This window comes from Dipodomys ordii, unplaced genomic scaffold (genome assembly GCF_000151885.1).
Source record: "Dipodomys ordii isolate 6190 unplaced genomic scaffold, Dord_2.0 Scaffold276, whole genome shotgun sequence".
Taxonomy (NCBI): domain Eukaryota; kingdom Metazoa; phylum Chordata; class Mammalia; order Rodentia; family Heteromyidae; genus Dipodomys; species Dipodomys ordii.
Window position 1 is genome coordinate 92,156 of NW_012267492.1, and position 25,120 is coordinate 117,275.

Below are 25,120 nucleotides of genomic sequence, written 5' to 3' on the forward strand. Positions count from 1 at the left end.
TTTGAAAATCTAGATCACAACAAATCCATTTCATATTTGTGATTCCAAAATGCTTGAATTCTTGCCCAGATAAGAATTTCAGAAGTCAAATTTTTCTTATTTGCAAATGATATGATTCTGAAAAAAACATAAAGACTTCACAACTCTTACAACTGATAAACACTTTTAATAATGTTTCAGGTTACAAGTTACAAAATCAATACACAAAATTCAGTAGATTTTCAGTATACAAAAAAAAAAAACATATTGAGAAAGATCAGGAAAACCATCACATTTACAATACCTCCCCAAATACCTACTGATCCTAATTAAGGTGATGAAGTGAAAATTATGAAACCCTAAGAAAGAAATTGATGTTGACTCTAGAATATGGAAAGACCATGTTCATGGAGTGGCAGAATTAATATTTTTAAAATGAACATAGTACTAAAAATGATAAGCAAGTTGAATGTAATTTCCAGAAAAATTCTGAACACATTCTTCACAGTAAGAAAAACAAATAAAGCTATAATATTTAATAAATATATACTTATATCTTATATATGTATATTTTATACTTAAATATATATTACATATATGTATGTAGCATGGATTACAGATAAATATAAATGTATTCCATATATACAGATATATGGAAGAGAATGTGTTCTTTTTTTCTATGCATCTTCTCATACTCTATAAAGATATAATCAGAAATATTTGTATTATTATTTTTGAATGATTTTTTTATTTTCTATCCTGTAATTCCATGAGTGTGAAACTAGATTTTGTATTACTCACTATCTCTTAAAAGTTACAATGCTTGGCATGTATACCTACTGAAATATTATTTAAGACACTATAATAACTACCTGCACATTAGATTTGGAGTACAAAGAAAGGATTTGCCAATATGTTAATAAATTTAACAGACGTCAGTGATAATCTATGTGAATATTAAATTGGAATTGCAAAATGTTAGGGAAGACATAGATGAGGGTTGAGCATTCGAAAAAAAAGGAAGAATATATGCAAATGTGGGGATATAAAACAACATGGTGTATGTTGTGAAATGGAGCTCTCCATTATCAAAAAAAATTGCTACTGTTTCTTTTTGAGATAGTAAAAGACCAGAAGCTAAAGATTTAGGCAGGTATATAAGCTAACCAAGTGTTCTAATGATCAAGACTTAGCACTTTATATGGGCTGATGAGGAAGCTGTAGAACAGTTGTAAGACGAGGATCCCATTGTTGGATTAAATTAAAATTGTGGGTTTTCATATAATATATCACATGGCCTATATTTAGTTATAATTCTAGCATGTTTTATATTAGGTCACTACAAGGAACAAAAATAATTTCTTGATGTTGAAAACATGTACAGTGCTTCTTACCCTGATAAACTTAACATATACTATTGGTTAGGATGAAATATAAATAATCTAATTTAGAGACTTGGACTTATTAATAGGTTAGAGAATGGGAGAGGGGTTTATAATTTTCAGAATCATCTAAAAATTTTGTTTTTTTAACAATGACATTAATTCAATAATTCTCCAGTTACCATTAAATGCATTAATAAGCTCTACTGACTTTAGTTATCATAAGAAACTCATTTAAAACTATATATGTTTTACTCTATCAAATCCAATAACTTTCCTAACAGTTACAATTGACATAGGTTCAATATCCAGACAATATAGAAACATAATTTCTTTATGACAGATAAAGATATGTGTATCTACCTATCTGTGTATCTACTTCCCCCAATTTGTATTGCCATAAACATCTATTATCATCTATATAACCACTGATTCATTGATTAATAATTTTATTCAGTTCCTGAAATCTACCAGTTATCAGTTATCCATCCGCCTTCATCTACCAGGATCACGTTATACAAAAAATTATACAAACTAAAAATAAAAAGCTAGTAGTTATAATTAATCATTAATGTTTACAGGAGTTGAATATTATGAGGCAAATGTTTTTTCATGCATGTAGCTCTTCAAAACCAATTGCAGAGTTTTTTTCTGGAAGATAATCTGGCAAGAAGGAGAGAATAAGGAGAAAGAGATAGAGAATATTCCTTCTGGGTTAGACTCTGTTATCCAATAATTACATGAAATTGGGAAGCAACATCATACTGGATTTCCAACTTCTTCACCTATTAAAGAGATTCATAGATGATTTCTATCTTCTAAAAACAGCAGTTATTAGTTATATCAAATAGGGTGGTAGACTTTGTTTCATGGGTCCTTTGTATCTTTTTTTTAATTTTATTTTATTTGTGAACATACTGTACAGAGGAGTTACAATTACATGGGCAGGATAATGTGTACATTTCTTACCAAGCATTGCAGCCTCCTCCTTTGTTAACCCTTCACATCCCTTCCCAGCCTCTCCCCTCCCCCCAATCCCAATCGTTCTCCCCCCCCCACTGACGTTGTAAAGCTCGTTTTGGGCATGACAACTTGTACTTCTCATTGTTGCAACAGGTCCACCTGTATCCTTAAACAACTGGTTTTTCCCCATCTCCTCCACAAGTTATACTGACATCAATTATGGTGAAAGCAGGGGTTATACTGTGGGGGAGGGACATACAAAGCAACAAAGAGATAATCTTATAAATGCATTAGAAACACATGCATGAAAGAAAAAAACATTAAAATACACATCTAATGGTTCATTTTCCTGACATCACATTATCTGACCTTTTCCACTTGACTCATACATATACTAGATATTACAAATAAGGGAAACCATGGGACCTATGTTTCTTTGGGCCCGGTTTACTTCACTTAATATAATTTTTTCCAAGTTTTTCCATTTCCTAACAAATGGGGCAATGTCATTCTTTCTGATGGAGGCATAGAATTCCATTGTGTATATATACCACATTTTCTTGATCCATTCATCTACTGAGGGGCATCTGGGTTGGTTCCATATCTTAGCTATGGTAAATAATGCTGCAATAAACATAGTTGTGCTGGTAGCTTTAGTGTGGTCTTGTTTGTAAACATTTGGGTAAATGCTCAAAAGTGGGATTGCTGGGTCATAGGGGAGTTCTATGTGAAGTCTTTTGAGGAACCTCCATACTGCTTTCCAACTTTGTATCTTTTTTACAGGTAAGGGTTTGCTATATGTGACTGTAGAATCCTTTAATACTTTGAAATATATAACAGAAGTTTACCATAATGCTTTAAAGCTATGGAATATATTCTAGGCAGTGAAGGGAAAATATGATTTCTTATTAAATAGGGTTGCAAGCATAATAAATAGCAAATACTTTTTCTCAACCTAAACTATTCCTTTCTGGTTTGAATTAAAAATAATTCCTCAACATTTTGTGAGTAGTGAATATCATTACTTTGGTTCACTGGTGCTATACCACATCTTGGTACTCTCATATATCTAACAAAAGTCAGATATTGTAAAATGTAATGTCCTTATTCTAAAATGGAATGTATATAAAATATTCTAAAAAGTTTGTCCTTATACTTTAAAATGTTGAGCATGAATTAGATCATGCCTCTTAGTAAAGGTTATATTGAGTGTGTCACAAAATTTGAGCATAATTCAGTGACTGCTGTGTAGGTTGAGCTATGAACTCACTGATTTCTTAAAGTAGTGGCATTATGGTTGGCCAATAAATTAATGAGGATAAGTGCTGAATAGGAAAATTAAGAAAGACAATCAATTTTCATAGATTTAAACATATGGCTGCTAAGTTTCCTCAGAGAAACCTTGACATCTTTATTTCTAAAAGTATAGATCACTGGGTTCAACAGGGGAGTAAATATAGTATAAAATGTAGAAAGTACCTTTTCTATTGAGAAGTTTGTGAAAGGCTACACATAAATGAAAATGCAGGGGCCAAAGAATAGAGTTACAACAGTGAAGTGGGCACTGCAAGTGGAAAGGGCTCTAGAAGACCCACGAGAGGAATACTGCCGAACAGTGACCAGGATGACAGTGTAGGAAATCACCAAAAGGATGATACACACCAGGGCAATCATACCACTGGTGGAGATCATGAACACTGCTAGAATATATGTGTCTACACAGGCAAGTTTAATCACCAAAGGGAGGTCACAAAAGAAGCTATGTACTTCACTGGGTCCACAGAAAGGCAGATTCACAGTAAATGCTAACTGACTCAATGAATGGAAGATGCCCACAATCCAGGAAAGTATTTCCAGCTAAATGCACATTTGCTTGCTCGTGATGGTTAAGTAGTGTAAAGGCTTACAGATAGCCACATACCTGTCGAAGGACATGGAAATCAGCAGGACCATCTCAGCCCCTCCTAAGAGATGTAGAAAGAATATCTGGGTTATGCAGCCTTCAAAAGAGATAACTTTGTGTTCACTGAGAAAGTCTGCAATCATTTTGGGGGTGGCAAATGAGGCTAGGGACATGTCAATGAAGGAGAGATTACCCAGCAGAAAATACATGGGTGAATGAAGCTGTGGCTCTAATATGACTGTGAGCATGATAAAGAGGTTCCCTAGCACAGTAGCCACATAGACTAGGAAGACAAACAGGAAATAGAAGATTTGTAGTTCTGAAGAGCCAGATAGACCTTGTAGTATGAATTCAGTCACGATTGACTGATTACTCCATGCCATTCATTCACCTTGATTTCTGCAAGAACTCTGACATTTCCAGATGGAAGATAAACTAGGAAAAATACAGCAATAAAACTCAGAGTAAGACATTTTTTACATAGATGATTTAATTATAGCTTACCACCAGTTGTTTCCTCATTGTATCCTTGCCTAGTTCATCAGTGTTAAATACATCCTCCAATTGACTACTTAGATATTTTCAACTAAATATTATACTTTATAACAGCAATTTGTGTTACAAATTTAAATATTATAAAAATATTAAAATGTAGTATATTCAAATATGTACCACTGAGTTTGTGAAATATTTTGTGATGTTTTTAAAATTTCACAGCTAAATGCTAACAGGGTTTGAAAGAAGTGATTAATATTCTTTCTCATAGAATCATGATAGATGGCAGACTGACAAGAAACATTTGAGAAATGTGACTGGTTATTAGTGGGAATGCCATAGTGGAAGGGATACAGTAATAGAAATAAATGAGGGGCATGATTTCTTGGAGTGGCTGGGGAAAATGAATAGAAAATAAAAGAGGAAATGACTATAGAGAAACAGAACCCACTTCAATTTCCTAATAAATATTATCAAGAATGAAATTGAAATTCTCTTTAATTCTTAGATTTTCCAGATGTACATGTGAATGACAATTGTGACTGATGCTAGACTTTTTCCCTCAAAGCCTGATGAGCATGATCTCTGTAAAGTATGAAAGACTTTTCCAAATTCATTGTAAATAAACTATCACAGGCCTTGCCATCTGAAGCCAGAAAATTTTTATTTTTAACTGCTGTAGTTGATTGACTTGCACAATCACAATTTGGAACAGCAGAATTCATTTTTGGCAAGTTAAATAACATGATAAAACATGTTTATAGAGATAAAAGTAATGGTAAAAGTGAACAGAGAATTTCTGTAACATAACAAGGTTTCAAAGTTATGAAAGTGGTTAGGGAAACTGTCTCTCACTAAGAAAGGGAAAAACTTCCCAAACTGCACTGGAACTCAGTTTCAATGATGTGATCTGAAACTTCATGACAAAACCATTTTTACCTCATCAGTAAATCAAGCTAGTGCTTTTTCAAAACTCTATTGTAAACACACATATCTACATTATGTCATGTACATATGTATATATTCTCTCTATGTATATTCTAAACAAATTATATATATATATACATACACACACATATATACTAAACAAATTATTTTAAGAACAAACCAAGTTCACATTTATAACTACCTCTCACTCACTGACATTTTGTTCTGTTACCTTTCTTTAACTCTGCACTCTTCTCTTGGCATTTTTATTCCCAGAAATTATAAATGTCTTCTGAACTCACCCACCTGTTACTTAGAAAGATGTCTCCAGCACAACTCTTGTTGCAATTGGTATATCAGAATAGTATTTGTCTGGGACTCAGAAAATGGGATTCAAACTTACTTAAAGTTTGCAGCTGGGCAATTTAAGTCAATTGGTGCACCCAGTTCTTCATGCATAAGTTAGGTGGGTTGATTTATGTGATTTTTAGAAAGATCTTCTACTACTAGTTATTACTCGGCTACTTCTTTAAAGCAGGAACCACTACTCCAGAGTGAACTTGGGTGAAAAGAAAGTAGAAGTTGTAGCGGGGTGCTGGTGGCTCACACCTGTAATCATAGCTACTCAGGAGGCTGAGATCTGAGATCGTTGTTCAAAGCCAGCCTGGGCAGGAAAGTCCGTGAGAGTTTTATCTCCAATAAACCACCAGAAAACTAGAAGTGGTGCTGTGGCTCAAGTGGTAGAAGGCTAGCCTTGAGTTGAAGAGATGAGGGACAGTACCCAGGCCCAGATTTCAAGCCCCATAACCCCTGCCCCCGAAATAAGTAAAAGTTGTTGAAATCACTGTATTTATAATGTCTGAAGTTATGAATTACATGAACTACAGGAATGACATTAAAGGACAAACTAATTCTTGGGGAACAAACAAATGTTAAAATTGAAGTGGGAATTATTAAAGTAATCAAGTTAATTTGATCAGAGTTAAAAGTGGATTATAGAACACATGATAGCTATTAAGTGACTAATGAGCAGGGAGTGGATTTTTATGAGTTGGAGTGGATTTACAAAATAATTGTTACAAGGAATTCAGCAGATAAAACAAACAGAATTTATTATTTGTATTTCAGAATTACAAGTATTATTTTGCAGTTTTCCACTAGTAAATATGCATAAATTCCCTCCTTCCTATTTGGAGAAAAATTCATATAGTGATAAAATAGTTTATGTTTGTAGCTTTAAATTTTGTAATATTCATTTGTATGATCATGGAGAAAAAGGGAAATGAATAATAAAAATCTGCACTATAAAGTTTATGGAATAAACAAGTGGCCCATGAAATCATTTAATATTTATACAAAAATTGTAATAATGACTAATAAATTTGAGATACCAGCAATGTAAACAGATTTCCCTTTTAGCTTGGGTACAACAGTTACATTGTTCTCAAATGATAGTACAGGAGCATGGGAGTTTTTCCAATTTTCTTAGTTCTGTTTTGATTTCCTTTTTCAAGATTTTAAAGTTTTCATCATAGAGTCCTTCAGTTCTTTGGTTAAGTTAATTCCTAGGTATTTTATTTTTTGATGGAGTTGCTTTCCTAATTTCAGCCACACTTTTCTCATTGTTGGCATACAGAAAAGCCATTGATTTTTGAGGCTTAATTTTATACCCTGATACTTTGCCAAAGTTTTGAATCAACTTGAGTAATATGGGAGTGGAGTCTATGGGATTCTTTAAGTACAAGATCATGTCATCTGCAAAGATGGAGAGTTTTATTTCTTCTTTCCCTATTTGGCTCCCCTTTATGTCTGCATCTTTTCTTATTGCTGAAGCTGGGCATTATAATACTAGGTTGAAGAGAAGTGTAGAGAGTGGACATCCTTGTCTTGTTCCTAAGTTAAGAGGAAATGGCTTTAGTTTTTCACCATTAAGTATAATGCTGGCTGTAGCTTTGTCATATACAGCCTTGATTGTATTGAGGAATGTTCCATGGATTCCTAATTTTTCCAAAACCTTCATCATTAAGGGGTGTTGGATCTTGTTGAATGCTTTTTCTGCATCTATTGAGATAACAATGTAGTTCTTATTCTTTCTTCTGTTGATGTGATGGATAATACTAATTGATTTGCGTATATTGAACCAGCTTAGCATCCCTGAAATGAATCCTGTTTGATCATGCATGTTTTATGATTTTTTGGATGAATTGTTGAAGTCGATTGGCCAGAATATTGTTGAGAAGTTTTGCATCAATGTTTATCAAAGAAATGGGTCTATAGTTCTCTTTCTTTGATGATCCCTGCCTGGTTTTGGGATGAGGGTTATGATGGCTTCATAGAATGAGTTCTGTAGTGAACTTTCTCTTTCAATTTCATTGAAGAGTTGGAGGAGTATTGGTGTGAGCTCAGCTTTGAAGGCCTTGTAGAATTCCGCTGTAAAACCATCTGGTCGTGGACTTTTCTTAGCTGTGAGGTCTCTTATTACTGTTTCTATTTCAATGCTTGATATGGGTCTGTTAAGCTGGTTTAACTCATTTTGGTTTAGTTTTGGCATGTCAATATTTGCTAGGAAAAGGTCCATTTCTGCCAAGTTCTCAAACTTACTAGCATAAAGTTTTGAGAAGTATTCCCTTAAAATGTTCTGAATCTTGGTTGTTTCTGTGGTGATGTTTCCATTCTCATCTCTGAGTTGATTTATTTGGGTGTGTTCTCTTCTTTTTCTGATAAGATTTGCTAAGGGTCTGTCAATTTTGTTAATTTTTTCCAAGAACCAACTCTTTGTTTTGTTGATTCTTTCTATAGTTTTTTTGGATTCTAATTCATTAAATTCTGATTTAATTTTAATTATTTCTTTCCATCTACTGGATTGGGGTTTATCTTGTGGCTCTTTTTCAAGGAGGTTCAGATGTCTCATTAAATTGTGGGTTTCAGATCTCTCCAATTTGTTGATGTAGGAGAGCTATAAACTTGCCTCTGAGTATTGCCTTTCCTGTGTCCCAGCGGAGCTGGTAATTTGTGTGCTCATTTTTGTTGAATAGCATGAACATTTTAATTTCCTTTCTAATCTCTTCCATGACCCACTCATGATTCAGCAGTGTGTTGTTCAGCCTCCATGTGTTACCAGACTTTCTTTGGTGGCTTTTGGTGTTGAGTTCTAATTTTATTCCCTTGTGGTCTCTGAGAATGCAAGGTATAACTTCAATGTTTCTGAATTTAGACAAGTTTGCTTTGTGGCCTAAAATGTGGTCTATTTTGGAAAACGTTCCACGTGCTGCTGAGAAAAACGTGTATTCTGATGCTGCTGGGTGAAATATTCGGTAGATATCTGTTAAATCTAGTTGATCTTTGCAGTTGTTTAGATCTGCGGTTTCTCAGTTGAGTTTTTGCCGAGTTGATCTATCTAGTGGGGAGAGTGGTGTGTTAAAATCCCCAACAATTAATGTCTTTGGATCTATGTCAGATTTGAGGGAAAGTAGTGTTTCTTGGATAAATTTGGGTGTTCCATTGTTTGGTGAATAGATATTTAGAATTGTAATATTCTCCTGTGCTTTCACTAATTTGATGTCGGTATAATTTGTGGAGGAGATGGGGAAAAACAAGTCGTTTAAGGATACAGGTGGACTTGTTGCAACAATGAGAAGTACAAGTTGTCATGTCAAAAACAAACTTTACAACTTTCGTGTGGGGGTGGGGGGTAGGATTTGGCTGGGGGGCGGGTGGAGGCTTGGAAGGGATGTGAAGGGTAAGCAAAGGAGGAGGCTGCAATCTTGATAAAAAATGTACTCATTATCTTGCCCATGTAATTGTAACCCCTCTGTACAGTATGTTCACACAAAATAAAAAAAATATAAAAAGAAATGTACTCATTATCTTGCCCATGTAATTGTAACCCGTCTGTACAGTATGTTCATAATAAAAAAGAAGAAAAAATAGACAATAAATAATGTATAAATAATGTTTAAATAGATATTAACTATTTAAAAGATGCTCAGAGTCATTCTAAAAGTATATAAAATGCCACTGAGATTAGACTTGTCATCTGCCATATTGTAAAATTATATCTCTTAAATTCAAGAGTTCTAATTGGTTGAAAATAACTCCAAGTGATATTCTAATAGTATAATTCCAGAAGAGATATGAGGTAATACAGCACCCATAGAAGATATTTAAGGGCACTTAACTTCATTTTCATGACTTCTACATTCAATCAACCACAGATCTAAAAGTTCTGAAAATTGCACATGTGTAGAACATATAGAAACCCTTCAATCATTACTTCCTAAATTGTACAGTTAAGCAACTATTGGCACAGCATTTATATTGAATTATGTATAAGGAATCTAAAGATAATTTAAATTTCCAATGATGTCAAACATTTGAAAATAGTACATTATTTTATATAAGGATATTAAAAGAAACAACTGTGAGATCTTGAACAAGAAAAATGTTTTATGAGAGGGTAATTTTTTCAGACAAAAGGCAGATTAGAGGGCTGTACTACTGCACACATATGAAAACTATAGAACTATATACTTGATTATGTATTATATATAACATATAAAACAACCATATAGAGAATTGAACAAATATATATATATATATATATACACACACACACACCTTTATGTGTGAACGTATATGCACATTCATGTTTAGAATGAGATAAAGAAATAACAAGAAAAAGAAATGAAATATAGGAATAATTCAATGGAAGTTAGCATTTGCCTTATATCATCATATTTTGATTGATTTAGCCCCTGGTTGTTTGTGAATTTTGCTGTTATGATTGGATGAGACTCAGTTGCTTGGTTATAAAAAAAGTTTGTTTACACACCAAATGATTCAGTCCGTAAAGGTCACTCTGGGCCAAACTTATCTTTTTGAGTATAGATGGCCCTTCAGTTCAATAAGGATTTGACCAAGGGGGTCTGGGAACCAATCTTTTTTTGTTGTTGTTTGTTTTTTTATTGTAAAAATGTTGTACAGAGGTGTTACAGCTACATGAGCAAGGTAATGAGTACATTTCCTATTGAGAATGTTGCCTCCTCCTTTGTTTTACCCCATCATCCTTTTCATTGATATCAAGGGAGAGAGGAATGAATAATAAGTTAGAATTGAAGCATCAGGTACAAAATGAAGACTTCCATGGACATACCTACATTGCTAGTTTACATGTAGATTAAGAAAGAGAGTTTAAATTGGAAAGCTAACTGAGCAACTATGGAATGACCTGAAAAGTGAATTGGTTAATTGATGGTAAAAATGTGAGAAGCAAAGGTGAACTTTACATTCATGTAAAGTTACTCCTGTAGATCTGCAGCCAAGAAGCCTGAGCTTACTGGTGGATACTTCTATTCAACAGTCAGGAACAGGTTGGATACAGAATGACAAGACAATGTGAAATCGTCACTTCTGCATCTATATAACCACAATGATGAGTGGTTCCCTGATTAAAAATAAATAAATCAAATGCATAATTATGCAGGAAAGATAATTATAGTTTTCTTAAGAACTGTAATTTTTTCTTTCTGTTTTTGTACTGGAACTTGAATTCAGAACCTCAGAGGTTCATTTGGCTTTTTGTTTAAGATTGATTCTCTACCACTTGAGCTATGTCATTACTTTTTTTTTCTGGTTAATTGGAAGCAAGACTCCCACAACTTTTCTGTTGAGCTTGGCTTTGAACTCTGATCAGATCAGAGTAGTTAGAATTACATTCATGAGCCCCCAGTGCATGGGTGGAACTGTATTTCTTAACCCAATAATGTATAATACAAAGATTCAACATATTACATGATACAGAGGAGATATTCTTTTTTAAATTTTATTTTATTGTAAAGATGCTGTGCAGAGGGGTTACAGTTACATGAGTAAGGTAATGAGTAAATTTCTTGTTGTGCATTATTACCCCCTCCTTTGTTGTTCTCCCACTATCCTTTCCCTCCTTTGCCTTACCTCACTCTTCCACCCATCCCAAAGTTATAAAATCCATTTCCAATATAGTGTTTTGCGGGTATCATTGATGCAAGGAGATACTCTTACAGGCATAATTATCTAGGATCTCAAATGATGTTGAAAGCTCTAGGATGGACTTTCTAATATATCTATTGCATCTCTTAGAGTAGACAAGATTCTTAGTTCCCAGCTTCTACTTCCTATGTCATGTGGTATCTTTTTTTTTAAAGAAGCAACTTTATTGAGAAGGTTCCTACACTGACCAGCCAGGGCCACAGCACAGGCTCGGAAGCTGATACTGCGACCGTCATGTGGTATCTTATCATCGAATAATGTAATCTAAATTTCTTAAGCCAAGGGATGTATCCCAATGGAGTGGAAACAAAAGTAAATGTAAATCTCTTAAGGATTCATCATATAACACCCATCATTTTAGACATTTTTTGTCAAATAAATTTACAAAGCAACAATGGTTCAAGAACTTGAGATGTATACTGTTTTAGTTATGATTTTCGATCTATCACAATCCATTCTTGGACACATTTATAGCCTACCTGTGGAGAAAACATGCTCATTCAATTATAAAGCTCCCAAAGTCTTATTCAATGACAGCATTAACAAAGAATCTAGGCTTGTTTCTCCTGTGTTAGTTCTTCCTTCCAATAAGTAAATGTCTGTGTCTGTGAATGTAAATGTATGTATGTATGTACCTACCTATCATCTATCTTATCTATAAGGCATATCTGTAATTATGTATGTTTGTGTATATCTCTGTATATATTGCATGTGTATATGCATATTTTGTGTTTGTATATATATATATATATGTCTATTTATATGATTCAGGATACCTAAAACTATGTAAGTGTTGTATAGCTATGTGTGTTTGTCTGTATGTGTATACATAATATGTGTGTATACATGGCAAAACTCTTTCTCATATGGATATCTGAGTCCAAAAGATGTCATTTTCTTCTATCACCATGCACGCAACATACAAAAGGTTGACAATAATCAAATAATTGTGATATACATGGAAGTTGAAACTGAAGGGAAACAAAAGGTAAATACATAACAGTCCTTTGACCACTCTATTCTGACATACTTTTTTTTTGTTGGTCATGGGGCTTGAACTCTGGGCTTGGGTGCTGTCCGTGTGCTCTTCAGCTCAAGGTGAGTACTCTACCGCTTGAGTCACAACACCACTTCTGGTTTTCTAGTGGTTTATTGGAGATAAAGAATCTCATGGACTTTCCTGCCCCGGCTGGCTATGAACCGCGATCCTCAGATCTCAGCCTCCTGAGTAGTTAGGATTCCAGACGTGAGCCACCGGTGCCTGGCTGTAGGTATGTATTTTAAAACAGTTTCATCACAAGGTACAGTCAGTGGAGAAATGTTTTATAGGATTTTATAGTTAACAATTACATAAATAGAAAAGGTTAATCTAAAATTGTATCTGTCATTTAACCTCAGTTTGAATGTACATCTTTAGATCAATAGTATACTGTTAATTCAGATAAAAAAGTTGCATATATTTGTATCCAAATCAAATTGGCTTGTAATTCTAACCTTTCAAAAAATATTACATGCATATTTCAATTCTTTACATATATTTTCAGTTTCTAAATTAAGAAATGTCTTTTTCCCATCCAACTTGTTGCATCCTAGTTTATGACTATTATTTCATTATATAGATATACCACATTTTGTATACATTGGCCACTTTATATTTCCATGCATATACATTGTTGCTATAAACGTTTATATACAATAAGCCACAATTTTATGACTGCATTTATACAAAATGTCCAAGTTAGGGAAAGTCATAAAGCTAGAACATAGATTATGAGCTTCAAGGATTTAAGATTGGTAGAAGGAGTTGAGTAGTAACTGGTTAATTTACAATAGTTTTCCTTGGGTGGGGATGACAGCACAACAAATGTCATCTCTGTAACTAGATGATGATTATGGTTACACAGCATGGTCACCATTGGTAAGTTTTATGTACCTTTTACCATAACAGAAAAGTAAACCAAAAATATCCAAGTACATAAGAAGAAAAAAAATCTTTCCTTTATTCCCCCTCCTTGAGGTAACTAGTGTTTAACAGCCTTACTATTATTTTGCTTTACTGTTTACTTTTATAAACTCATGATCAATCACAAACATTCATCAAATTTTAGAAGACAGATTTAAGTCAGTATTTTGAAATATAAGTATTTTTGTTATACCATTTTAAAATGGATGTTCTGTAACTTTTAAGACTTATTTACTAGTCTGCACAAGTTTCTCCTCTTGATTTTTCATACATTTACTTGATTAAAATAAACTCCCTTGGGACGTCTATCAGATTTTATTTCCACAAATTGGTTGTCAAAGAGATATTTGAGACATGAAAAAAATAGCTGACTAGATGTTCCTATCATGTTTTTCCCCATAAGGAAAAGACGAAATAAAATCACAGCAATATTCTACTGAAGTATTCCATAGAGTTTGTGATAATGGACTTATAAAATTGTGGCTTGTTGTATATAAATGTGTATAGCAGCAATGTTCATAGATGGGAACATAAAATGGCAACTTTGTGATCCCAAAGGGATGTCACTGCAATGAGAAAAAAAAGGAAGTGGTTACTAGCAATCCCCAGCAATGCTATCACACTTGAAGTACTTGTTGGCCAAGCCTGCATCTCTTATATATCTTGGGCCCACTTGGGGGAGATTCTGGGAATTTCCCATCACTGCATTGCTACAGAGAAAGAGCATATCACATACTACCACGCCTCATATGGGCGTCTCCTTTGTAGTAACATCTTGAGACTTAGCCATGCAAGTTCTTCAAGATGGCCAGGTGTCCCACACATTTTCAGACCAGTAAACAGTTGAATACACCTTGAATTTCCAGGAAGCAACAAAGTGTCAGAGCTTACATGTACCTGATCTCATAAAGTAGCTGGATAGTGTATACTGAGTAGGTTAGCGCCCTGAAATTCTAATGAGAAAACCTATGCAACCCTTGGACATTGATAGGTACCTTATATAGTTCACCAGTAGGGTACAGCCTTTGATTGGCACTTTCACTGACAGAAGCTCTCCCACCCTCAACTAGCAGATAGACTTTAGAAACATAGAAACAGATTGGTATCTTAGCATTGCCTGCAGGCCGATAGCAGTCTCTCAGATTTCCTTTCCTTCATTCTCTACCACTTCCCATGCTACAGAGGCTGCTGTGACCACCAAGATGAACCTCTTTTACATAGATTGGTGACAAGCATCTCTAAAAGAATTTGTAAGAGTCTCAGCAAGTTGGATTTCCATTTTCATTTCTAATAAGAGGTCAGAGTTTGGTATTTTCACAATAAAAAAAGAATAAATTGAAAGAAAAAGAGGTCAAAGTTATGTTATTTCTCCTCTGAATCACTACACCAATTCTGTAAGCCATGTCTTTACCTTGTCCTGTATATCACCCCAATTCTTATTAATATTCAAATGCATTATCAATGACTACCTTTAACATGTTCGTTTGCTCAACATTTTGGGAGACAAAAATATCAAATGATCTTTATCTGGCTTATATGTGCCCTCAGAGCCTAATAATGGTTGTGTCTTCGACCTTGCCTAAGCCTCCATGTATCAATTTGGATTTAGTTTTATATATATATATATATATATATATATATATATATATATATATGTACGTATATGTATGTATATATGCATATACAATATTGTATACATATTATATATAATATAATGTATGTATAATATAATAATATATTGTGTGTATATATATATATATATATATATAGTCACTCATGGTGCTTGAACTCCGGGCCTGGACACTGTCCCTCAGCTCTTCAGTTCAAGGCTAGTGCTCTACCACGTGAGCCACAGCACCACTTCTGGTTTTCTGAATGGTTTATTGGAGATAAGGGTGTCTCATGGTCTTTTATGCCCAGGCTATCTTTGAACCATATTCCTCAGATCTCAGCCTCCTGAGTAGCTAGGATTAGAGGCATGAGCCACCAGCACTTGGCATATTCTTTTTTTTTTAACCTTTCTTTGTTGTGTCAGTACTAGAGCTAAAAATCAGCATCACACTCTTGCTTGGCTTTTTCTCACTCAAGGCTAGTGCTCTACCATTTGAACCATACCTCCAATTCCATTTTTTGGTGTTGTTGGTTAATTGGAAATAGGAGTCTCACATACTTTTCTGCTAGGACTGGTTTTGAATTTCAATCCTCAGATTTCAGCCTCCTGAGTAGCTAGGATTACAGGTGTGATGTACAAGTTCCTTGATTTTTGTAGTGATATATAGCTCCTCTAAATGGAATAGGGAAGAATGTTTTGGTCTCATGAACTAAGTAAGAAAGTTTTAAGGATAGCACTGAGATTTCACTCAGGTAAATGTCACTCTGAGCAATTCATCTGCTCTAAGTTTAAATCTACCCTGGCTGGCCCCAGATATACTGTACACACTTTGTACACCATGAGTTCCCTTTGCTAGGGGGTATATAAGGACATTATATTTGTCCTCTTTTTCAAATAGAAGTTGAAAGGAAAGTTAAGAAGTATAGGAATAATAAGAATGACTGAAAATCTTTCAGCTATAATAGATGTGGAGTGAAAATATGTATGAGAAAAATACAGTTAGGTTTATGTTTGCTTCTTCCATTAATCCTCTCTCTCCCTCCCTCCCTCCATCCCTTCCTTCCTCCCTCCCTCCCTCCCTCTCTCCTTCCCTTCCCCCCATCCCCCCCCCATGGTCCAGGGATTGGAACTAATGGCCTTGTGCTTATGCAGGTATTCAACCACCTGAACCACAAGCCTGTCCCTTTTTGCTGTTATTTTCATGTACAGGCTCACACATTCTTCCTTAGCCAGCTCTAGCCACCAACTTTCCACCTTCACCTCTCAAATAGCTAGGATTATAGATATGAACTATTATGCCTGACTTGTTCTTTAAGGGAAGATTTCACTGACATTTTTTGTCTAGACTGACTTCAAACTACAAGTCTCTCATTTCTGCCTCTAACTAGCTGAAATATAGGCATGTTCCACAATTCCCTTTTTTTCTCATTTTAATGACTAGACTGAGGAAAGTTCAACTAATTTATAAAAGTTTTAAGTTTTCTATTCTTTGTTACTGTAGCATGTTCACTTAACACTCAAAAAAGAATCATTCAGATGGAATTGAAAGTATTTAAATAGCTCAAGTTAAGAAGACATAAAGAGAAAAATGTGTCAGCAATAGTCTTGTGGTCTAGAAGTTTGTTAGATCTGAAACTGTTGTTCACCCTATTCAAAGTAATGTGCCACACAGGTGCATTAAGAAAGGATTGATGGGGAGAAAATGAAGAATATAGCTACTAATGGCATGTGTTGAAATTAAAGCTGGTAAAATGGGAGTCTTGTCAGCTAAATGCAAGTGTTGCTCTCCCAAGCACTTTTCTCATTATATGACATTTTAGATACTTTGAAAGTATAACTTTGTTTTCTCTCTGAAAGTATAACTTCATTGAATAGTTATGGAAAAGAAATTTGTCATCTACTTCTTTTTTATTTTCAACAGTTTTCTGGTTTTTCCCAGTACAATACTTCACTGTAAAAAAAACCTTCACAAAAATGTATACTGGAAGAATTAAAGAATCAACAGCACATTTGAAACTCTTTCCCATTAAAAACAGGCAATCTTTGTTTATTTTCTGGTTGGTCATGGGGCTTGAACAAAAGTAGCAATGCTTTTTTACACTTCTTTTCCTTTTATTATCTTTAAGTACTTGTAGAAAGAAGTTGGCATTTAACTCAGTAGTTTATAAATATAACCCATTCCCTCCTTACCTCTCCTTCCTTCACTCTTCATAATTTTGTGGAAGATACATTGAATTCTTGACTTCATTTCCACTTCCTCTTCTCTTCATTCATCTACCCCTTTCCCTATGACCCTACCTTACTAAAATATAGTAGATTAAAGAAAGAACTCAAATAGTATGTAATTCCTTCAAAAGGCAGAAACTTTAAATTATCTGAAAGGTGCATCACAAAAAAGTTGGTTATCAAGATAGACTCCTTCCCTGTTAATATTTCAGTGTATTTCCCAATTCTTTACAATCTATTTCCATCCTAACTTCTTTAATTATAAATTAATCTATATAATTTTTATCAGCACCTAATATTTTGTTCATCTTTACAGGGCACAGTATTGTAAGTCAACACATGCAAACAATGTGCAAAGATCATATCAGGGCAATTAACTCTTAAAACTCCTTAAACATTTATCATTTATTTCTGTGTATTGGAAACTTCCATATTCTTCTTTCCTAGATAGTTTGAAATGCATAATCAATTTTGGTAGATTGTAATTGCTTTACTGTGCTATGAATAATTTCTGCTATGTAACTTTATTTTGATATCCATAATCTAAGCTTTCAGTGTTTCTGCAATGGGATTCTGTCCTTTGGCAACCTCTCAGCATCATTCTTCTTCAATGACAGACTACTGCAACAGTGAGGAGAGCAAGTTGAATGTTTATTACAGATATATAGGATGTTAAGTTTGTCCTTGCAGAAAAGTAGCAATCTTAAACAACCATCTAGGTAGCTTCAGGAAAATAGATGTCTGACAGGTTTGAGAATTCCCACTCGAATGCACTAGTATTGTTCTATACAATGACAGGATGGTGCTTTCTGCCCATATTCTCCTTACCATTCTGTGACGCTGTCACCAACTAAAAAGTGACTAGGAAAACACAGTATAAAGTTACAAATATTTTTTTTCTAAAACTGAAATTCATAGTATTAGTACCATGGATATGACTTAAGATAGAAAAGATTGAATTAGCAATGTTTACCTGAAGTGGTTCCTATCTTCAATCTTTTTGAGAAAGAGAAAAAAAGTGGTCCTGCTATTGCTTAGTTGTGGGAAATTACTTAGTCTTTTTGGATATAATTTTATTGTAAAAGTACTGTACAGAGGGGTTACAGTTACATGAGTAAGGTAATAAGTACATTTCCTATCCAGCATTGTTACCTCCTCATTTGTTTTTCCCCTACCATGCCTTCTCTCCCCAGCTCCCCACTCCTCCCTCCCCCTGAAATTGTAAAATTCATTTTCAACATAGTGTCTTGTACATCTCATTGTTAAAATGGGTTAACTGGTATCCTTATTTCATCATTTTATTATTTCCCTTCCACTCTCCAAATCAGGAATATATATATATACAAGATGTAAGGCACCGGAATCAAATACAGTGAAAACAGGGGTTATACCAATGGGGGAAGGACATACAAAAGAAACAAAAAAATGACACAGCATATTATCCATACATTAAAAACAACAGCAAGAAAGATAAAATCACTTGTGTTTCTGTCTTGGGGCTCACTTCGCTTAGCATCATATGGTCACATGTACATAAATTTTGACCTTTTCTGCTTGTCCTAGATACATAATAGTTATTGCAAATAAGGGAAACCATGGGACATATGTGTCTTTGCGCCTGGCTTACTTCACTTAATATAAATTTTTTCCAAGTCTTTCCATTTCCTAACAAATGAGGCAGTGTCATTCTTTCTGATAGAGGCATAGAATTCCATATATATATATATATATATATATATATGTGTGTGTGTGTGTGTGTGTGTGTGTGTGTATACACACACAATATATACACAGTATATACATAGTATATATATATGTAGTATATATATATATAGAATATATATAGTATATAGTATAGTATATATATATGTAATATATATATATTACATTTTTTGATCCATTCCATTCATCTACTGAGGGGAATCTGGATTGGTTCCATATCTTAACTATGGTGAATAATGCTGTGATAAACATAGTTGTGCTGGTAGCTTTAGTATGACGTTGTTTGTGGTCATTTAGGTAAGTGCCCAAAAGTAGCATTGCTGTGTCATAGGAGAGCTCTATGTGGAGTGTTTTTTAGGAACCACCATACTTCTTTCCAAAGTGGTTGAACAAGTTTACATTCCCACCAACAATGCAGTAGGGTTCCCTTTTGGCCACATCCCCGCCAGCATCTGTTGTTACAAGATTTCTTGATTCTAGCCATTCTAACTGGGTGAGGTAGAATCTCAGTGTTGTCTTAATTTGCATTTCTTTTATGGCTAGAGATGTTGTGTCTATTGGCCATTCTTATTTTCTCTTCAGAGAAGTTTCCTTTGAGTCTTTAGCCCACTCTTTAATCAGGACATTGTTTCTTTGAGGAGTTGTTGTTGGGGATTTAATTTTTTGAGTTCTAAGTATATTTTAGATATAAGACCCTTGTCCATTTTATGGCTAATTAAGATATTCTCCCAGTTCGTGGGCTCTCTATTGATCTTGCTAGCTATGTCCTTTGCCATGCAAAAGCTCTGCAGTTTCATGCAATCCCATTTGTCCAACCTTTCTTTGATTTGTTGTGTTTCTGGGTCTCTATTAAGAAGATTTCAGCCTGTGCTAAGGAGACCTAGAATTTCTCCTATTCGTTCCTGTAATATTTTAGGGAGTCTGCTTATATTTCGAGGGCTTTGATCTATTTGGAGTTGATTCTGGTGCAGGGTGATATATACCTATCTAGCTTTAGTTTTCTACAGGTGTTTAACCAATTTTGCCCGCACCATTTACCGAAAAGACTGTTTTTTCTTCCATTCTATTTTTTTTAGCTCCCTTATCAAAGATTAGGTGGCTATAGGTCTGTAGGTTCATTTCTGATCTTCAGTCTGTTCTTGTGCCGGTGCCAAGCTGTTTTGATTACTATGGGTTTGTAGTAGAGTTTGAAATTTGGAATTGATATTCCCCCAGCACTGTTTTTTTTCTGCTAAGAATCATTTTGCCATTCGGGGTCTTTTATCGTAACATATGGATTTTTGGGTTGCTTCCTCTATTTCATTGAAGAATGAATGATAGGTATCACATTGAATTTGTATATTAGCCTTTGGCAGTATTGCTATTTTCATGATGTTAATCCGCCCAATCCAGGAGCAAGGGAAGTTTTTCCACTTCCTTAGTTCTTCTTTGATTTCATTTTCAGTTTTTTAAAGTGGAAATTATTTATTCTATGTCATAGACCATAGAAAAACTATTGTCAAATTCTGAAAACTGTTCCTTCAGAAGTAAGTGCCTTGCAGGATTGACTACAGAAGGAAGGAAAATGCAGGACAAGCCAGGCAGCAGTGGCTTTCACCTGACTTCCTAGCTACTTAGGAGATGAGTTCTGGAGTATCACAGTTCAAAGCCAGCCCAGGCAGAAAAGTCTGCAAGAGTCTATCTCCAATTGACCATCAAAAAGTCAGACTGGAGGAAGTGGCTCAATTGGCAGATGGCCAACCATGAGCTAAGAAATTGAGATGAGGCCCTTATACTGCAAGATATATGCAAAATCTGTTGTGGTACAACTGTATCCAAGGTTATTTCCAATTTTCAGTCACCATGGGGCCACACATTCAACACATTTTTGGGAGATTCATAATAACATGTCATCCTAATGAGGTGACTAAAGTCTGACAGTAGACTTAGTGAGGCAGAGAGACACAGTTCCATATATATTTGTTCTTAAAAACAATTAAGAATGAGAACGGTCCACAAACAGACTGAAATTTAGAGTTGCTGGTGGGATGCACGTTGTTACTTTCTAAATTGAAAGAAAAACCAAGTGCTGGTTGCTCATGCCTGTAATCTTAGCTACTCAAGAAGCTGAGATCTGAGAATAATGGTTGAGACTAGCCTAGCCAGGAAAGTCCATGAGACTCTTCAATTCCAACTGAAGTGCTGCTGTGGCTCAAAGTGGTAGAGTACTAGCCTTGAGCAAAAGAGCTTAGGGACAGTGTTCAGGCCCCAAGTTCAAGCCCCACAATTAACAAAAAAAGTAAAAAAAGGTGAAGGTACAACTTACCTTGCCTGAGGTAATACAAATAAGTCACAGAATTGCCCTTGCATCAGTTCTTTTGAGTTCCTGACTTAGAATTCCTTTCTGGGTTTTCTTACCATTACTTGGCTGGATATTACTTTCATGGCCAAGCTCAAAGCCATAGATTGCTGATACAATGGAATTTGCACCCATCAAAAATCCCTAAAGCAGCTGTGAAATTCTCATGACAGAGATTACAGCAAATAAACAACTAGTTTCTACTCAATCACAATGGCAGTAAGACATACTTAGGGTGGAAATAGTTGTCTGTTAATTAACCTGTTATATGAAATCTTCAGGTTCTCAAAAACTTCCAGAGGATGGAGTACAGAGAAGTATTTCTCACTCTTCAAGATAAAGCATCAAAATATTTTTATCAGAATCATTTTGTCTTATTCAAAATACTTTACTCTGTACAGTGTTTCAGTTGTGACACAACTGGAAAAATGGCATTTTTCTTTTTTTTATTGTAAAGATACTATACAGAGGGTTACAGTTACATGAGTAAAGTAATGAGTACACTTCCTATTGAGCATTGTTATCCCCTCCATTGTTTTCCCCCTACCATCCCTTCCCTCCCTACCTTCCCCGAGGCTCTTTTTTTTTTTTTTGATTGTGATTAAGTGATTACATACTTTTCCGAATTTCACAGTATTCTGGAATAATGATGCTCATTTAAAGTCATAAGTTCATTCTAACTTTCCTGGAGCAAATTGTCTATCACAGTCTATAACATATAACGGTGTACACATGTTATACACCATACATGTGATCAGCAGCATGGGGATATTTAGTAGTGGTTCGACCAGATGAGTGGGAGTTCTTTGTTTAAGTCCTGTTAGTTTTGTCATATCACCTAACATTTTGGATTTAGCATCCATTTATCAGGGAGACCATGTACCGTTTGTCTCTTTGCTCTTGGCTTACCTCGCTCAACATGATTCCTTCTAGCTCCATCCATTTCCCTGCAAATGGAAAAATGGCATTTTTCTAAGAATCTTTTTAGTCTTTGGAGAGACTCAGTAAGCCAAATAAAATTATTGTTGCTATTGTTTTTAATGTGCTTATAAGGTTCTGTGTGATTTTTTGGTTTCTTTTGTATGTACTTCCCCCATGGTTAACCCCTGTTTTCACTGTATTTGATTCCAGTGCCCTGCATCTTGTATATACATTTTTCTAATTTAGATAAGGGAAGGGAAATAACAAAATGATGAAACAAGGATACAGGTTGATCCATTGTAACGAGATGTACAAGAGACTATGTTGAAAATGAACTTTACAACTTTGGGGGGAGGAGGGAGGAGTTGGGGAGGTTGGGAGGGAAGGGATGGTAGGGGTAAAATAAAGGAGGGTAACAATGCTGGATAGGAAATGTACTTATTACCTCATTCATGTAACTGTAACCCCTCTGTACAGTATCTTTAAAATTATATATATATATATATATATATATATTAAAAAAGAAAACTATTGGTTGCTATCTAGGTTTATCCCTATTTTGGCTAAACAGGATACTTTATGAAATTTTTTTCACAAAGAAAACAAAATGCTAGCTAAATTAAATCATTATGCTAATCTAAGAGAACTTTAGTGCTTACAGGAGAACTGGCTAGTGCTGTTATATTGAAATATGCATATCATTGTGGGCCTGAGTGTTTTAAACTCATCTCATGATAGCCCCTGCAATGAAGTTTGAAGCTCAATTATTTCTTACTTTTTTTTTTTTTTTGTCGGTCATGGGGCTTGAACTCTGAGCCTGGGCGCTGTCCCTCAGCTCTTCAGCTCAAGGCGAGTGCTCTACCTCTTGAGCCACAGTGTCACTTCTGATTTTCTAGTGGTTTATTGGAGATCAGAGTCTCACAGACTTTTCTGCCTGGCTTTGAACCATGAACCTCAGATCTGAGCCCCCTGAGTAGCTAGGATTACAGGCGTGAGCCACCAGCACCCAGCTTCTTACTGTTTTTAAAGATATTCTTCTTTATTTCCTTCCTCTTTCCTTCCTTCCTTCCTTCCTTCCTTCCTTCCTTCCTTCCTTCCTTCCTTCCTTCCTTCCTTCTTTCCTTACCTCCTTCCTTCCTTCCTTCTTTCCTTGCTTCTTTCCTTCATTTGTTTTTGCTTCTTTATTTCTTTCTTCCATCTTTCCTCCATTTTCTCCTCCTCTACTGTCCTTTCTCTTGATTTACCTCTCTGTTCCACTCCTCTTTCCCCCTTTGCCTCTCTTTGCCTGTTTGTATAATGAAATCATATCACTCAGGGGAACAGCAGAGTCAACTTTTTATGCTAATTAATTTTTAATATTCAGAATTACTACACAAAGCTAGTAGGAAACTACAGCAAAACAGTCACTTAGCTCCCTCTGCCAGTCTGTTTTCTGAGCAGGCTCACTATTCCTTCTCCTGCAGATACTGGAGGGGACAAGGACTCTGGTTTGTGTTGTAGAGCCCCAGAAAGACAATCACCATTTTGTGCATAAAAACTCCAATTTGAGACAAGGCCTATTTCCAGCATATGAGCTTAGGTCCCCAGAATGTCTACAGATGCCCCACTTGCACCTGGTAAGTTCCCCTAGCAACACCCAATGAGCGAGAAGGTGGAAAGTCCCCAGAGCCCTGAGACCCCAAGTGTTGCATTGCCAGCATATTTTTTTGTAGTTTACCTTCTGCCCTATCTAATGAGACTATTATAAGACTATTATAAAACGTTGAATAAATGTAAGCTAAAGTTGGTAAAGAATAACCAATAGTAGTAACCATTAAGAATGTGACAAAACTTACTAACCCTTAGCTACCCAATTGTTAGCTAATCATGTAACTGCTAAGTTGGACCGCCCCCCCCCCGCTTTCCCCTGCTTTACTTGTGATTAAAAACCTTGCCACCCCAGAAGGTGGGGCTTTCAATTCAGAACCGCTGTGTCCAGGACAATTGGGACTCCAGGTTCTAGCTTGCAATAAACAACTCTCATGTGCTTGCATCGGAATCAGCTCCCTGGTGGTCTTTGGGACCCCTGACCTCGGCACAACAGTTGGAGGCTCTTTCAGAATCCCCCAGACCCAAGGACCCCTGAACTGGAGAGTCAGACACCAATTGATAAGCTGTATTTGTCAGTTTCTGTGTGGGTTTCATTTCTGTTCCGTTTCTTGGGCCTGAAATCTGAAAATCTGTTCATGGTGTTCAGGGGGACATGCTGGCCGTCATCAGTCAGGACCTTCTGAGAGGGAGTGGAAGCCCCCCAGTCTTCTGGAGATTCTGATTGAACAAAGCAGGTCACTCCCATGGTGTGGTATGAGGCTGAAGTCTCCCTTTGGTACTTGCCTCTGGTCGACAGGAGGAGTTTGTTGCTTGTCTTTTTGTGTGTCAGATTTGCTTTTGTATTTGTTGGTTGCTATTTATTTCTGTGTGACTGACAATATGGGACAGACTCAAATCACACACCCCTTTCCCTCCTGATTGACAATTTTAAAGATGTTAAAGAAGGAGACTATAATCTGAGCGTTGAAATCAGAAAGGAAAAACATTCTAAGGCTATCTACAAATTCAACGCAATACCTATCAAAATTCCAACCTCATTCTTCAAGGAAATAGAAGAGGCAATCCAAAAATT

At 35.4% G+C, this 25,120-nt stretch overlaps 1 protein-coding gene across 1 annotated transcript; it reads right to left on the reverse strand.

Moving 5' to 3' along the window:
* Positions 1-3,662: 3,662 nt before the first annotated feature.
* LOC106001216 (olfactory receptor 4K3-like) lies at positions 3,663-4,610 on the reverse strand. The gene is given in 1 exon segment (XM_013036354.1): positions 3,663-4,610. A coding segment is annotated over 1 exon segment (948 nt).
* Positions 4,611-25,120: the final 20,510 nt, after the last annotated feature.